This window comes from Nylanderia fulva, unplaced genomic scaffold (assembly GCF_048542155.1).
Source record: "Nylanderia fulva isolate GAGA-0341 unplaced genomic scaffold, ASM4854215v1 Scaffold13, whole genome shotgun sequence".
NCBI lineage: Eukaryota > Metazoa > Arthropoda > Insecta > Hymenoptera > Formicidae > Nylanderia > Nylanderia fulva.
This window is the reverse complement of record NW_028189518.1, coordinates 2,163,836-2,181,773: the sequence shown is the minus strand read 5'-3', so window position 1 is coordinate 2,181,773 and position 17,938 is coordinate 2,163,836. Positions and strand designations below refer to the sequence as shown.

Sequence of the window (17,938 nt, the reverse complement as noted above, 5' to 3'; positions counted from 1 at the left end):
TCACGAGGTTCTAGGAATCAGCTGATTGTCGGACGATTGGAGGATTCCCAGAGAGATTCGCTCCGGGAAAGATCCGAGTTCCGAAGTCTCTCTTGCGAACCGGATGCCATCGGATTTCGGACTATGATTAAATACGTGTAGCTTTCTCGAGAAATACCGCGCGGTTAACAGTATAAATTCGATGTGTTACATGTATATGTTATATTTAGACGCAAACTACTGTGATATTGAATGTAATAAAAAAATTTAAGTGGTATTTTCGTCTCAATTATATCTTACTGAAATGACTTATCTGTATGTGTTAGCGTATCGCAAGATACTTTAAATTAAAATTTATCTGAAGAAGATAGCAGGCACCATGATAAGAGAAAGTTGCAAAAAGACGCGACTTTATTTTCTTACGCTTGGCAATTAACCTTTACGACCACATGAGTGAATTATCGTGAATTATAATGATTCCGTGTCACGCGCGGCCTTCGCCTCGCGTCGTCTCGCGATCGTTCGTCGCAAAATATCAACGTATACAGTCGGCGAGCATATATGACGTTCGTTTAATGCAGACGAGCGCGAGCGGTCGGGAATTTCCTAATGCGGAGATAACGCAAAATCACGACCAGCGAGCAAGAAATTCCCTGAGAACTTCGATTATATCCAGCTTCGCGCAACTCATCTCTTTCGCCTCGTTCCTTTCGTCGTGAGATTAATGAGCGCATTATGATAATTCTTTTCGCCGAAAGGGGACAGACCGTCCCGACCGTGGAGGAATGCATTTTTTGGCGCGACTCCAAATAACGCGTAATATACGAGATTAGTTGCAGGAGAAAAGGGATTTGATATAATTAAATCACTCGAGTGCAGCAATGCTCGGCAATTGTCATATCCTAATAACCATTAAGGCCTAGTCGTCCGAAGGCGGCAAAAAATAGATGTGCATGATTATAGGATGGTGAAATTTGTGCCCATCTAAAGATGGCTCATCATCGTGAGTCTTCGCGTGCGCCGTCGTGTCTGGTGGGGGTCAAATTTTTCTTTCTACTTGAGAAATATATGCAGACGTATCTCGCGCGAGGATATCTTGTACGACCTGTTTATCGGAACGTTTATGTAATCACAGATAACGAACGGTCAGATAAATATGATTCCATAAATGTACGTGTTAGATCCGTCGTCCGGATTTGTAATTGATCGAAATCGAGAAATATGAAATAAAACCAATGGCGTGATGATTTCTTTTACATATTAATCAATTACAGCTGATATAAACTATTAATGTAAAATTACGTCAAATGTAGCTAAATATAAATTGCAACATTTTGTCAAGTTTTGATAATTTGGATAGCATATTATTCTTAATATTTTTTTATTGGTGAATCCGGCTTGTAATTTTGAGAATAACCCCTTATTCTTTCTTTTTTGTCGACATGTTTTTTGTCCGCATAAAATTATTAATACGAAGCTTCCACCGCTCATAAGAACTAACTTGAAATGGTAAAGGCATCTCACGCGGCCTACAAGTGGCGACTTACGTCGAGAATACCATGGAAGAGAAAGAAAGATACTATGCAATTTGTCATTCGGCATGTTTTGCGTGCGGCGTCGTGGTCCTGCACTCTGCTTCTCCCTCACAAATTGCTATACCAGGAATGCTATTGCCTGCAGAGGAGAACATTATCGTAATTTAGGCTTTCGCGATTTTCGCGAAGATCATTCGGTAATGTACATTTCTTGCAACGTTTCCAAAAAGGCAAATATTTCTTTCGGTAATGTAATGCTTTCTTACGTAGAATATATATAGATCAAGGATTAAATAATTTTATAAACATTTAGGGATGCATTTTCAGTGCAGTTACAAAAATTTATACAAACGAACGAATTGTACGTGACCATCAGGTATAATATTTAAGCATATTTTGTAACTTCGGATATATTTGCACGCGAAGACAGTTTTATCTACTTTAAACTCTATCGATTCTGTAAGTGTTGACTGCTTGTTGGAAAATTACTAATATTTAACTAGAGAAAGCGCACACGATAATCATCAATCTTGTCTAGTTTAATTAAGAAATTAGATTCATTGTCAGTATAGCGTTCAATAATCCACATTTTTTTAATTAGACTTTATTTCTTGGAACAATAATTAATTTCTATATAATCAATCGTTTTACGAATCTCTGATAAATATCAAGAATAATTTTTCTCGTAATCGATTAATAAATTGTAGCCCTTTTAATGATAAAAATGCACATTCTTTTTAATAGATTTTATTTCTTGAAACAATTATTTAATTCTACACAATCAATCGATTTACGAATCTTTGATAAATATCAAGAATAATTTTTTTCGTCATAATCGATTAATAAATTGTCCTTTTGATGAAAAAATTTAGATATTTTTGTCAAATACAAAAAGAGAGAATATAAAATACTTTTTTTTTATTTATAATGCGCAACTTAATGGGAATAAATTATATATTAATCTTTGTTACCGAATGAGAGAAAAATTCGGGTCCATTAAGGTCCTGCAAGGGCCTTAAAGTGTTCGGCTAAACCTCAATAGGAGGCAGCAGGTTCTGGCAAGGTACTTCCAGAGGATAGAAAGGGAGAAGTTTTGGGACCGGTCAGACGAGATGCTGCGCCGAGCTCGGTTCATTCTTGACTAACGAAGGTAGGCCTCGATTCTCGACTCGACAGGCGCCGAGCCGCTGACGTCACAGGAGTCTTGCAGTCAGTAGTGGGGATCAGTGTCGTGCGAGACATGCAGCGCAGCGGGCGTATAGGACGCCGCTATAGTTTAATGACAAAGATAGAAAGAGAGATTTTGAGTCGGAGCTCGTTTCATTCTAGACCGTGAAGTTAAGTTTCGCCGACGGTCGGCGACATCGTTGTTTTTTATTTTTTGTTTGCATTTTCTGTTAAAGATTTAAATATTTGTATGCATTGCGTTATTAATTAATATATTTTTATACATGCTTTGTAATTTTTAAGATTTTAATATTAAAGAATAATATAACTTTGCTTTGCGCGCGTAATTATATTTGGTTAGATTAAATGAAATGAGAAAGATATACATATATATTTAAACACACATAATAATTAATGACAATAATAATAAAAATAATAATGAGAATAATAATAATTTAAACATATATATTTGATAATTTAATTTATAAGGAGAAAGTGGAATGTGAGGAATTGGTTCAATATAATACGAACAACACAGATATTTTGTTTGAGTTAAGAGATCAACATTTATTTGATACTCTTGTTGCAATAGTAAGCGTCCGTTGTCTATTCTCATGATAGAGAGGAATTATAAATATAACCTCTTTGCATTCGTATAAATATAAATAACGTTCTTTCGCAATTAGGCCTCATATATACACATTCGTACATTCACGCGATTCCTTAATTTAAAAAATGAGTAAGAAGTCGCGTTAAATAACTTAAAAATAATGTTAAATTCAAAATTATATGAAAAGAGAGAAGTTTAACACTTCTCTAATCAAAGACAATGTATTGATAAGACTGTTGTCATTTGTCTATCATGACATTTTTTTCCTCGGGATCCCGGAAGTAATGTGCAAGTGATCTTTCAACTCTCGGGATCCCAACAAGACCAGAGAATGAATGGAAAAAAAAACTTAAAAATATTGTAATAACTAAGAACATTCTTTTCGTACTTACAACGATATACTACAAATCGTCTAGTATTTTACGTACAAGAAACAGAATGGAAGACTTCGGTGATTCTTGTTGCATAAGGCACTTAAAATATTAATATTTATATAACTTATATACAGAGAGAAAGAGGATCGGGGGAGATAAAGAGACTGAGAAGAAACGATGCGAGATAAGACAAAAAAAATTAAATTCACGATAATATAATTTGTAAAAATTAAATTCACGATACTTCGGAGAAACCATACGATCATTTCTGACATACCAAAATTTACCATATTCACAAGGCATTATTATTCTAGTTTCTCTTCATTTTATGCATAAATCATTTTCGCAAGGCACTATTAATAAGGCTGCCTCATTGGCTACTGGCCGACCGTGTTCGCGCAGGAGTAAACTCGTGTCTTTTAACTTCCTGAGATCCTCTAACTTCGCGGTGTTCACGGGACGGGATCGCGCATTTACAATCATTTACATTATTGAGGAACATCTTTCCGTTTTGCGGAATTTTTTACACGGCGCGTAAATCAACGCGTCGAATTATCTAGCACATTCTCAAAATTTTTAACCATCGACACGTAACAATTTATATCACTTTATCACGCACGTGGTTGTCTTTTCTTCTTTCCCTCCCCTTTTTTTTACCATGGCCTCCACGGTTTGTCCTCGACCGGCGGCAGCACGCTCTTCCTCATTACGAGCGCGAGAGGTTTCTGGAGAGGAGGAGTGTAGACGCGTGGATCGAATTCCGGGTCACTGGTGTAACCATTCGCCGGGGATGTCGCGACATCTCGGTGACTGCTGGCCGGGCTGTAGGTGGTGGATTGCTCGCGGAACGACGCAGGGGGTTCCTCGAACGCCACCGGACTCCTCGCTGACGTGGACGTCGAGCTGGCGGACGAGGTCGATGATGACGCGGATCCTCTGCTGGCAGTTCTCTGGGGGATCGGGATCAGAGTTGGTAAGGGAGAGCTCGGGGCCGGGGACGACGACGGTGATGACGGACCCGCGGCCTTCGCTCCCGCTGGAAGTACTAGGGCGATGTCGCCGTTTGGCAACCTGGTCGGAACCACTTGCAGGCCGGTGACATTGGCATTGGTGAAGAAAATTCCATTTGATTGCTGAGCTTGAATTCGCGGAGTTGCGTCAACTTGTGGCAGGATATGCACTTGTAATTGTGTCGTCGGTGGCGCCGGTTGGACAGACTGTTGAGTCGTCGTTTGGCCGTTGTTGGTACCGATTTCAGACGGACCCAGGCACGCGGCCAAGTGGGTCATCAGACGTCGCTTCACTGAAGCGTCCAAACCGGGAAACTTGCTAACTTCGGTAGCGCACTCCGTGTAACCGGCGCGAAATTTGTTGAGGATGTTCGGATCTGTCGCGGCAGGCCATGGCGAGCTGCTGCCGTTGAAGGTTTTCCAAATGCTTCACGGTCAGCTCCAAAATATCAGCCTTTTCGAGCTTCGAATGTCTTGCCGGCTGTAACAAAAAAAACGAGAGAAAACGATTAGACGATCTGATCGATTAGATATTAACAGAACGAATAGAATATGTAAAATTATAAAAATATAGACAAAATATAGAAAATTAAAAATATAGAAGATAGCACAAAAGACAGTTTTCGTCAAATTAATTTTCTATATTAAAATTTTTTTTAATTTACAATTTTTTTTATGTTTTTACTGTTGTGTTCTTGAGAAATATTCTGAGAATTCTTTCCAACTTAAATAATGACAGGATATATAATAGATAATATGTACTTACGTCTTTTTTCATAGATTCCAATACAAGGGTTTTCAGGTCGTTCAAACTGCTGTTGATACGGGCTCGACGTCTTTTCTCCATAATGGGTTTATTGCTCTGTAAACAGAAATATTCGCAAATAACATTTGGAAATCATATAAAAATTTTAATCGATCAGGAATAAGGTTAAACACGTACATCGGTGAATGCGCCGAAAATAATAAAGTGCCGCGTCAAAAGAGTTGAAAAGAAAGAACGATTTATATTCTATAGAAAAAATTTCAGTTTAGTATTAGAGAAATCTCTCTAATGGACAGCTTAAAAATGATTGATACAATAACTGTTATTTTAGGTCTTTTTTAAATGACATTCTGTCTTTTCATTCTTTTTTTCTTTTGATTTTTCTTTTTTATTTTGTTTATCTAATGACATTTTTCTATAATGATGTGTTTCCAATTCATTTAGTCGGGATTTCGAAAGTGAAAGACGTTATCGTTGTATGATGTGGCGGAACTTTAAGAATACTATTCTTTTTAATGCGTACAGTTGAATTTTATCTCGCTTTACAGAAAAATTAATACATGTGTTAAAACTATCTAAACTATTAGACGACTAAAAAATTATTGAAACTTAGCGACTTGATCTTCTTTTAAGGAGAGCAAAATACAAAATAAGTGTTATTTTATTCGCTTCTATTTTATTCCGAGTTGATTGTACTTAAAATATAAAGTATGTAAATTTATCATAATTGAAGAGAAGATTATTTTCTCATAAATACACATTAATTTTATAATATGTAAATCACGATTTTCTTTCCGTATTACGAGAAACGATCGCCGGTTCGAATTATTCCAAGTGTAGAGAATGATAACGCGATGTAGAACGAAAGATTGAAACGAAGAAATTTTTGGATATTAACGAGATGAGACACTAACCCGTCGATTTTCTCCAGATCTTCTCGTAGTCGTTGTAGTAGTCGGAGTAGTTTGTGCCGGAGGCTGTCCAGCTTCCTGCGGCGGCACGTGTTGCGCGGGCGGCGTAGCGCCGACGGTGACTCCACCCGTCGGCATCGTGGCACCCACTCCGGTCACCATTATTAAATTTTTTTAATGATCAATATCTCACTGAATCCAGAAAATTTCCAAGTCAAATAACACGCCGGATCGGCGTGATAGCACTATTCAACCCAAGTCAATCACTTCACTGATAATCCAAGTGCGCTGCGCCCGATGTCTTCTTCACTTCTCGAACACGGGGTTGATCGATGCGCGGAGTTGTTGAAGTGAAGCTTCAGAGTAACGAATGTAAAATTCGATAGCGAGTCGAGGGTGAGACGAGGTGTAACGCAATGAAGGAGTTCACTTGCGTTCACTCCCTTCCTCAAAGGTTTTTGTCGAATGCCGTCGAAGTGCGACCGTTCACGGCTAGTGTCGGAGCTCGACTAACTCGGCGAGCGGCGAACGTCTTCTGGTTTGGTCGTGCAGTCGGAACGTGGCATGCCGATGGAATGCTTAGTGCTGGTTCTTGGTGGTGGGGTTTAGCAACGAGCAACGCGAGTGGGGAGACTTAGCGCGTGACGCTTTAACCTGGCTTACTCCTACCATCGAATTCTGACGGTACCCTTTAAGACCCCCACTCCAGACTTCGGTACTTTTGGCCCCTCTGTGGCGCGCGCACCACCGCGGATCTTGGACCCCCCTCGGGATCCTCCGAAGCCATGAATCGGTCGAACCTTATTGATGATGAGATAGATGTCCGTGATTTCTAATGGAATTTTCGATCGCTCATTTGCAACTTCGCTCGATTTCGCTCTTGTGCGTCCTATCATTCAAGTAAATTATTACGCTAATTAGCAATCTTTTATATAAATCATCAGCTATTACCAATGGCAATTTTATACATTTCTCAAGTCTGTAAAAATTCCTTCTCGAGATATAATACATCTAATCTGAAATTATTATTCATGCATTCATTCGCGATGACGGTGCTGTTTACATAAGCTCGTACGACGAATAATTCTTTGCGCTGCACCTAGAGAACGAGAAACAATGGGACGTAACATTTCCACGGATCGGGCATGATTAGTCTCTCGCTGTCTACAAAGGTCATTAGAACCGGCTGACGTTGATCGCGCTCGAGGATGGTAATTCCGACGCGGAATACGCGAACGTCATCGGAGCTTATATCACGTTCCTCGAAAATAGCAGTCGAGTGCCACCACCGTGTATACGGAATAACGAGCTGACGCACGCGCGTAGCTCCGGCACGTGCCTCATGCTCCCTCTCGCCCCCTCCTTTTCCACCCCTGTATCCGTGCCTTTCGAAATTGCTCTTTCTACTTGGCGACCGATTAAACGCGCGGCACCGTATTTATCTCGGTCAGCGCACACATACACGCGCGAATGTATACACGCACCGTCTGAAATACGACCGCATCGATCTCGCGCCGGATCTTTCACATCAGTGTGTGTTGACTGTTTGGACGGCTCGCGGATGCTTGCGTGCAAATATTGTGACGAACGGTCATATCGCGGTCATTTAGCATTCTTTCATTAGCGCTGCCTCTTCTTTCCCGACTCTCTCTCTCTGTGCCGTCTTTAAATTGTAATTACAATTAAATTTTAAGAAAAAAAAAATTACGAATGATTTATCGCACGAAGAGATCAGCTAGACAAACCGTGGGAAGTCCTCTATTACTTGTAACGATGATAACCGCGGTAGGAAATAAGTTGCTAGAGACGGTAGACGTTCTTACTTATGTAACGCCCTGTGTTTGCTTTATGATTAGAGCGATGGATGATTAAACCGGATATAACTAGTCTCTGTGCAAACGTAGTAATGTGTACTGCGATGTCTGTCTGATAACAGTTTTGCTTATAGACTATAGTATATACGATAAATATTATCGCGCTCAATACATTTTTCGACTCTTTTGATGGTCGTTGCCTTTTCTTGGTATAATCTCTGTTGAAGATAAAAATTATATCTATCTGCAGTCCTTGCTCCAGCAGCTTTGTTGATAAATTTTTCAAGTTTGCGAACGAGAGTGGGAACTTTTTAACTATCGCGATATATTCTTTTTAAAGTTCAAATTATTATTTGCTAAGATACGCGATACAATTTAGAAGTTTCGCGTATCTACAGTGGCAAGATAACTTGACCAGGCCAGCTTTTGCAGCATCATTGGTCCAGTGAAAAAAATTGATTGCGTCTACCGGTAGATGGAAGCACAATGTTGGCGAATCTTGTTGCTTTAAATCTGAATTAAATTAAAAAATATGTATCCCTAAAATATGTATAATTTTATACTTCGAGATTAATAGATTAATATATTTTTATGTATCACGCAATTAATTCAGAGCAATAATCTCTCGTCAATCAGTTGCCATTTATAACATCTACTATTTATAATTTTAAATTGTGTAATTTACAGTGTGAATCTAGAATTTGCACATTTAATCTAGGATTTTACGAGGATCAAGTAGTAAAATCGATATTATCTCAGACAAGTGAAATTTTTTACTACACATTCTCACTCATTTTTATCGCACAAATTTAAATATGCCTTCAATGTTGATGTGTTTGGCAAGATATTAAAATTTTTAATATCTATAAAAATTTATAAAATTTTGATGAGAATAATAATAATTATCTATCTCCTTCAAACTGCAAAAGATGGAATGCATTCTCTAAAAGGGTACATAATGTCAATTGCATATATCACCGGCAGTAGTGCGTATAAATTTCTCGATCTTTCATCGCCCATCCCTCTTCCTCTCATAATTGCCACCACCACCACCACCACCATGCAAATCTCCCTGTATCACGCTCTGGTTCACAGTCACGTGCCCGCACGGTTCGAATGCTTGAAGTAGAATGACGATACACTCCCACCATTCATACAAGCGACGTGCGCGGCACGCTCATCCTCGACAAAGTCCCATGGTGGGAGCCAGACCGGTCCAATCGGCGCAGCTTTGTCGTACGCCGCATCGAATCCTGGTCACGTGATTGGCGGCACGCCTTTGTCCTTCTGTGTGTAGGTAGACAGGTAGACAAAGTCACGCGCACTGTCTCTCTTCGGTCTCTCTCTTGTCTTCTTTTTCCTTCTCCTGAATTCTCTCTCTCTCTCTCTCTCTCCATCCCTGTCGCGTCGTTTCGTATCGTGCTTTGACGATCTTTTTCTCTCTTCTTCTCCCTCTCTCGACCCTTTGTCGGTCGCCTCGTATGGTGCCGCCGTTCTGCTCTCTCGCGCGCGAGAGGACACGAGCCTGGACCATTCGAAGAAGCAAGACCCGTCGCACCTACTGCGCTTCCACGAACTCTCCGTCCCTCTTCTCCAGGCTGTTCTTCCCCCACCGGGATGCTGCGTGATCGTGGGCCGCGGCGTCGGGTCACGTAGATATCGTGGGAGCAATCGTGGCGGTAATCGTGGGAGCAATCTTTTCAGTCGAGATCATTCTATTCTCCTCTCGCGAGGTTTCGTCGAAACTTGCACTATGATAAATTTTACAAATTTACGAAGTGATCGTTTCCCCGTGACATTCGCGCTCTCGGTTACATAAGACTACGATATCGATAAGCTCTAATAAACATCGCGTCGATTCATGGTCGAGCGATAACTAACGATCGGTGAAGCATATAGACGAATGGTATCTCAGCCAAGAAACTTACGATCATTTTATCGCTCAGGTTGTAACTTTCGATAAGAGTTATGTAAGATATATGCTCGGGTAATTTTCATACCGGTTGTTTATGAATTCTCTTATCCTCGAATGCAACGCGAAAAGGGATGCAACGCAACTGCATCAGATTTTAAGCGCATGTTAATGAAGAGAATATATGTTCGATATATTCTATTTTAAACGAAATTCTATTTAAATAAACATTTTCCATAGTCTGCATTTGAATAAGAATTATGTAAGATATTTACGCGGGTAGTTTTTTCACGCCGGTTGTTTATGAATTATCCTCGAATGCAGCGCGAAGGGGTGCAACGCAACTGCATCAGTCTTCAACCCGCATGCTAATGACATGTTTGACATATTCTATTTAAACGAAATACTATTTAGATAAATATTTTCAATAGTCTGCATTTGAAATGTGCTCGGCATTGTACGATTTACATCCTTTAAAGGCGAAAATTCAATTCGGCGTCTCTGATAAAGATCGCACGAGCATTTTGCAATACAAACAGCCGAGTATAAAGGATCGAGATTAACGTACGAGATGAACGCGTTGTGCTTGCGCGCGAGTATCCCGGTAGTTATAGCGGCACCTGTTAGCCAGGACCTACGGCCTTCGTGAACCCGGCGTGACTCATTAGCTTTATGGGGTGGCCGGGCATTGCCTGGCGGGGCCCGATGCTGGCCGCATAAAAGCACTCGCGAGCAGGCGGCATCGGCTTTGCTCGCGGCAAACGAACATTAATATTCGCTCCCCTTCCGTCCAGATATCAGATTAGGGATCTCTCTCCCTCCCCGCTTCCTCTCTTTTCCCTCGCTCACCCGTACTTTATTACACCGCGCCCGACAAAAATAAAGAAAGATCGAGCAACGAGCAAAAGTACTCTGTTCTCCGTGGTGTAGTATCCAAGCACATCGAGTGTGCTGCAATAATCTGATTTCGCCAGCACCCAGCTCGTAACCCTCGCATTACTCATTCTGTTTTTCTCCCGCGATTCCGCCTTTCTTGCACCTTTCTCGCAGCGCGTATGACAAAACTTGTAATTGCCCGCGCGTTGCAGGAAGTTGGTCGATCGAGAAAATCGATCCTTGTCTTCTCTCTCGCGCGATTTCTAGCTTTTCTCCTCTCGCTAGGATATCACAGACGTGTGAATCGAGAATTAAAGGATCTATTATAGCATTCTTTCGCGTCTTATGAAATTCTGTTTAAAAATCGTGATTTTTTTCATGTTATTGCTTCGTTGAAAAAAAAATTATTCTTTCAAACATTTCGTGTTACGGTTCACGGTAGGTATGTTTTTTTTTTTTTATCGCGAAATATTCTTTCTGAGAGCAAGTTTTTTCTCGAAGTTTATGACAGACGGTTATTAGTCCTCCTTCGAGATTTTTTGCATTCGACAAAAGCGCTCGCTGACACGACGTTTATGAGATGTTTCTTTTGAATTTATTTTCACTGTCAATGCCCAAAAATACAGTTTCGGGTATTATATATTATCATAAACATTGTGACAAGTTGGGATGAAATATTAGTGCGCTCTTGAAAAAAATCTTCCGGGTTTATGGAATGATTCTCACTTGGCTTTTAGCTACGCATTCTTTTTCATATTGTGTCCACGATCACGACTGCTTCGAGAAATTTTTTTCCCGTTAGATATCAGATATCTGAAAATTGTCAATTTTTATTAGAGTTTTTTGCTTTTTCCGGTTTTGCTTTTTTTATATCTCTCGCATAAATAATAAAATTGTAATTGCCCATGTTTCAGGAATCTTCATCGATTCTATCACGGTAATTTTGCTCGCGCAATTTCTGACTTCTCAGAATATCGTAAATGTGTGAATTAATAGACGAGTGTTTCGAGTTTATTACCTGTTTCGCTAAGTCACGGATATCTTTCGCGATTGCGTTTACAAAGCCTTTCGATATAATATTTAAATAGTAAGTAGATACTGAAAAACATTGAAAAGACTTTTCGAATTTTTTGCAGAACTATAAAACTTTAGATTCTATATAATATATTACGTCGAAACATAAAGTTCTTTTTAGATTTTTTGTTGTAGATGTAAAATTATTTATGTGCATAGAATTTAGGCTTTGGGTGAACATTTGTGAAACGTGAAATCGTTTCGGGCCAATTTTAGCCGGGAGCAGGGAATGACGAATGAATGCACGGAACGTAGTCATGTTTTCCGATAATTTACAACAACTGCGCGATCCTTCCGATTATGCTCTTCTAAGCATGCAAGGGGAATCTTGAAACTCTCCACGCGATACGGACGTCAGACAGAACTCGCGCAATTAGGCCACGAGTCTCCCTCGTTCTGCTATTATCCGCTCGTCAGCTCGAGGCGTTGACGTTCATTGAATTTAAGAATGCAACGGTGATTTTCGAAAATCACACGAATGCATCGTAATTGGCTGTAATTGGAGGATAGAAACTGATCCTACATAGATCCTGCATAAATCAAGGATCGTTCTTTTCTCTTCGAATCATTGCTTCTGGCATTATTTGCTTATCCGATAATAACAGGCAAAATTGTTCAGCTATCAATCAAGGCAAATATGCGTATATTGTAAGAGATGTATAGGGTGTGCAAATTTTCTCTCGCTTGAGGCGCCCAATCGACAATCTTGGTCTGAATACATTGATAAGATCGGAATAGATCTAATACAGTTTGTGTTCTCAAGCTCTTATGTTAAAAGAGCTGCGCTTCTGATCTTTTGAATATCTCTCGAGAAATCTGACATGCGAATATCTACGGTCACAATATGTGATCTCAATACACGCGAAATTAATGAATAATTCGACGGCTTTTGAACAAGATTGAAGTAGGAGGGTTTTGTATTATATTGTAACTATAGCTTTAATTTTATCTTTTTTCTTCTTTTTTTCTTTTTATATTTAAAACTCGTCTCTATCTAAACAATTTTTTCGAATAAATGAATGTTTTACTAATGTTGTCGTTTGCCTGATGGTAGAAGCAATAGCTAGCGCATCTGCAATACATTTTTTTAATTTACATATACACATTATACAATTTTATACTGTAAACTTCAAATGATGATAAAAGAGTAAAAAGTTATTTTTTTTTGTGACGGATCTAACATTCGTGAAATATGTATATCTGAGAAATATATTGATTAAAATCTAAATTAATTTTTTTAGCGATACATGAATAATTATATATATTGCGTATTATTTTTCCTAAATTGCATTAGGAAAAAAAATTGCAACAGATAAATTTAAAATAACTGTATTATCGAATGGAAAAATTCGAGAATTATGATCTATATTATTTCTAAAATTTTTATAGAAACCAAGAAGGCTATATTAAAATTAATGTAAGCTAAAAATAATGTTGGACCTTGGCAAATACATAAATCTTTGCTAAAAGGAATTTGCGAGTAATAATAAAATAGATTGTGCGTGCATACCCCTTAAAACGAATTTAACTTAAGAAAGACTCAGCATGTAATGCAAAAGTGTAAATATAGCTTGCGTTACTATTGAAAGTTTGTACATTTTTCTTGTGATAAATTTATTTTATTTATATTTCTTTTTCTTTTCTCTATAATATATACTTTGTATGTTAGCGAATCGATTGTATAATGGATTAGAAACTTTTACTTCTTTGTGAAAATACGATAAGAAAAATAGGAAATATAGGATTCTTCTTACACATTGTATTTATAAAGCGGTTATTAGTTATTTCTACGTCTATTTATTGCAAACCCCAGTAAAGCAATAAATAAACAAAAGCAAATATTTTTCTAACGATTTCAACCTTTAACTTAAACATTTTAGTAAAGGGTTTAGGCTTTCGTAAAGCCTTTCGTTTGACTCGCGGACAAAAAACACGGCAGAAATCTATATAATTGCTTTTGAACCGGTAGGGATGAATTGTCGATACGGTCCACAAATCTTTTGCGAGGTGCAATATTTTTTTTGAACGGGGTAAACCTTTTCTTTTTGTTTTCTCGAAGAATATTGTCAGGGCACTCAGGAAAACAGGACGGATATAATAAAGTTATAAAAAAGAACCGACTTCAGTGAAAAAGTCACGCATATATGAAAGGGTTAAAGGACAACGGGGTAGCATTCAAAAAGAAAAATCCGTTGTAAAGTTTAAAAAATCGCGATATAATAAGTGGAAAAAAATCATAAACCCTTTCTTGAGACTGTGGCGTGAAATAATCGTAAAAAATTCTTAGTACATTAGTGTCGACTTTCACCTTTTTACGGCGCAATATTTCGATAATAAAAAATTCTCAAGGTTGTAAAAGGATTGTGTGCGTTTATTTTTTAATTTTTTGACGATTCGAGTCTAGGTCACTGTGGCCAGATTTGAAAGGTTATGAATTATAAGTTATAAGTTATCAGTGCTATATGGTAAACCTCTTCGTTAAATATAATCGAGTTTTCCCGTTAACCCGTTCCCGTTTTCATTTTCTAACCTAACAGATCCTTTTTTGTGGTATATTTTTGAAAGGGTTCACGCGTTCGCATTCAATAAAAGTAAAATGTATATTAGTGCGCGGAAAAGCAGAATAGGAAAGGGTTAGTCGTGTTTCCAAAAAAATATTCTGTCTTTTAGGTCTTTAGGTCGTAAGAACCGTAGATTTTATGTATATTAATTTGAATGGTATCTGACAAAGGAATATTTAAGTTGGAAGAAAATCGTAAAATCATGATACATCATGCACCTAGTCATAATACAGATAATCGCAAAAGTAATAAATAATATCCATACATTGTTCACACGATTCTCTGTGTGTATAAGATTTTATATCTATTTTTAATACTGAATTACATATAATTATGTCTCTATATACACTATATTTTTTTCCTCGATCTTTTCGGCGGCTTAGGCTCAAATTATTTAATTTAATGTATAAATGTATGCGATATTTTTGTTATACAGGCGTATTTTGTTGTACACTGTAATAGCAATTATTCGTGCGCTCGCATCGGATTCTTATATACTGTAGTTTGTTATAAGCAGAAAGAATATAATTCGACGTTATTTTCTTTAGTCACATAGTTTTTAGAAGTTTCGAATTGTAAGATTTTTATATTTATAAATTTTTCTTACCATTTTTATTTTATCTTGAATAATAATCATTTTTTTCTAATCGAATTATTTGAGGTTTAGAATATTTAAAAAGCGTTTTCATATCTTCCGAATGTGGCAGGACGTCACATCGTGATCCTCCATCGTGTAGGAATCTTGTAATGACGCGATTGTGCGTAGTCGGGCACGCGTTGGATCCCATGAGGCGAACGGCGTTCGCGATTAGGCATGAAAAAGCAGAGCCAGCAGGGGGTATATCGCGTACGTCACAGGATGAGACTCACACCTCCTCGGTGATGTTCACGTGTAGAGGCGCGTCGCGTTTAAAGCGAGGTGTAAAAATGCGTGGTGTGTGGGCGAGAATTACTATAATGGAGAGATGCGTCTTTCGCGTACACAGCGAGACCGAATTTTAAAATGTGGCCGAGTGTCACGCATATGTTCGATGCCGTCAGAATGGCATTCGGCGCGAATTTTGCTGAATATTTATGCGAGGGAATATATTATGGAAAATATATAATTTCGAATTTTTCAAGAATTAACTAAACGATAGACCTCGAATAAACAATGTTTGACATATAATCTGCTTTGACAATGATTGTAAATTTTCTTCTGTCACTTGATTCGAAAATGAATGAACGAGTAGTCATTTGAAGATGAAATAAATTAAACGAACATTGTGAAATCTCGTCTCTAAATGGCTTCTCTGACGCTGTCAATCAAGGATATTTCTGTAAAGTGAAAGAAGATCCGTTCGATTATCGTCACAGAGAATGTCGGAAAGTGAATAATTATTCAAAAGCTATTTATCATCGCGCAAACGTTCCGCAGCTGCAGCTTTCGTTCTTTGCGATCTAACGACGGGAAAACAGTTGTGTCACGAACATTCGTGAAATCAATAATTTTTCGAAAGCTAAAAACATGCCTGGCGATTAGCCTGATGTAAAGACAAATTATCATGAAGAAAAATCTACGTCTACCACAAGTGTGCGATGTATTAAATCCGCAATCGCAGTATCTTCTCTAATTATTCACTTCTCGTCGAGCACGTAGATGCGTATCGCTCATCTCACGACAACGCAGGATTACGCTTCGTGGAGCTAAATAATGCGAAGCCTTTCATGAAGTTCTCCGGTCCATGCGCGACCCAGTAATTTCAATCTATCACGCTTCATATGATATCCCAAAATTGCGGTGGCCCATATATGTCGCAACCACGTTCTTCGACGGCGTGCCAGCACGCATCAATTTCATTAAGATCGACGAGACACAGAGGCGGCGTCCATCGAGGCGGGTTATCCGCGACGGACGGTTCGTTCGACGAGGGAGATTTTTCTACAGACATTCGCCGGGAATCCGTCGGGCTCTTGCGTGCCGCGCGTGTGTACGTACGGCTGCGCGTGCCGAAAAAGAAGGGGCAACCCGATCTGAAGCAAATGAAGTGCAAATTGAGCGAGGCCGCGCCGCGAAGAGACTCTAGAAATCCGCTCGGACGAGTCGGTGCGGCCTGTTCGTGAGTAAACTCGTCCAGACGTGAGGAGCAACGTGATACTCCTGCGGCGAACGTCGAGAGTACTCGAGATTCTTCCTTCTCCACCTTCACTTCGGGACCGAGCCAGATGTGTGCTCCGTTTTGCGGTCGATCTTCGACAGGGAGAATCGATCCCGAATTGGCTCCGCCGCGAAACGCACCGCGGAAAATGACGCAGAGTATGTCGAAGATTTCGTCCTTGCGGTGAGATCGCGCAGGTAAAGAGTTCTTTTTTGCTCAATCGTGATGGGATAAGCGCGTATGAAAATATTGAAACAAGTTTCGTACAGTTGTTTCTCCATCAAAGATGAGCATGCTCTAATAAATCGGCGTATTATGCTTGCGTATATTTTTCGATTGTGCTTGCTCAGGTATTGATTGCAATAATAAATTCTAATAGTATAATTGGAAACTTATGGATAGAAAAGATGCCAGAACTCTTTAATAATATTTAAAATTTATTGATGACTGAAATTAAAGTAACAGTTAATTTCTTTAAAAGAAATTATATTCTAGAGTTTGTATTCAGTCATAAATTAAAATTTCTTGAAGATAAAATATGATATAAAAATTATATAATATATAATATAATTGTATAGCTGTATGCAATATTCGATTATATAATTTCACGTTTTTAAAGTTGCAAGCGAATTCGCAATTTCGGAATTATTACGCTTTCTTTCCTTCCATATCTTCGTGTTACAATCGAAAATCGATCTGAATGTGCGGCGATGCGATCGGTGTAGAAAACTTTTACCGAGGCGATGATCGTGAACCCACATGACTACGATCGCTAAAATTCTAGGCCACGCTTGTCGTGTTCAATGAGATCGTAAAATGTTGAGTGACTTTCGAGGAATTTCCTTGGGACGTGTTTACATCGATATCTCCGTCCTTCAGACGAATATTCTTAACGGTTCACGGAAGACTTCACGTGGTGGGTAAGCAGGGGAGATAAGGTGGTAAAAGATATAACATTGAATTACATTTTTTCTGCTTGATAAACTGTCTCACAACTACAATATATAAGAAAAATGCAATGCAAGCGCGAAAGTAGTTGCTAAATTAAAAATATAGTTAATATCACTTTTTTTGCAAAATATCATTTTTCTTTGACTTTATGCAATTTCAAAATCCCAACGTAATAATACGCTATAATGTACGAGTAAAATTTGTTCTTCTTTAACATACACAATTTTATAAAAATTACATCTGTTTTAAAAATATTAAAA

General features: G+C 38.5%; 1 protein-coding gene and 1 long non-coding RNA gene across 2 annotated transcripts in view; one reads left to right on the top strand and one right to left on the bottom strand.

Annotated features, from left to right (window-relative positions):
• LOC114932432 (uncharacterized) overlaps positions 1 to 17,938 on the top strand; it is a 250,280-nt gene that overhangs the window by 201,639 nt on the left and 30,703 nt on the right. The gene's annotated exons all lie outside the window — the stretch shown is intronic.
• On the bottom strand, positions 3,223 to 7,991 carry hry (bHLH transcriptional repressor hairy). The gene is given in 4 exon segments (XM_029304628.2): positions 3,223 to 5,062; positions 5,064 to 5,156; positions 5,442 to 5,537; positions 6,356 to 7,991. Coding segments are annotated over 4 exon segments (1,092 nt in total). The 5' UTR covers positions 6,515 to 7,991; the 3' UTR covers positions 3,223 to 4,318.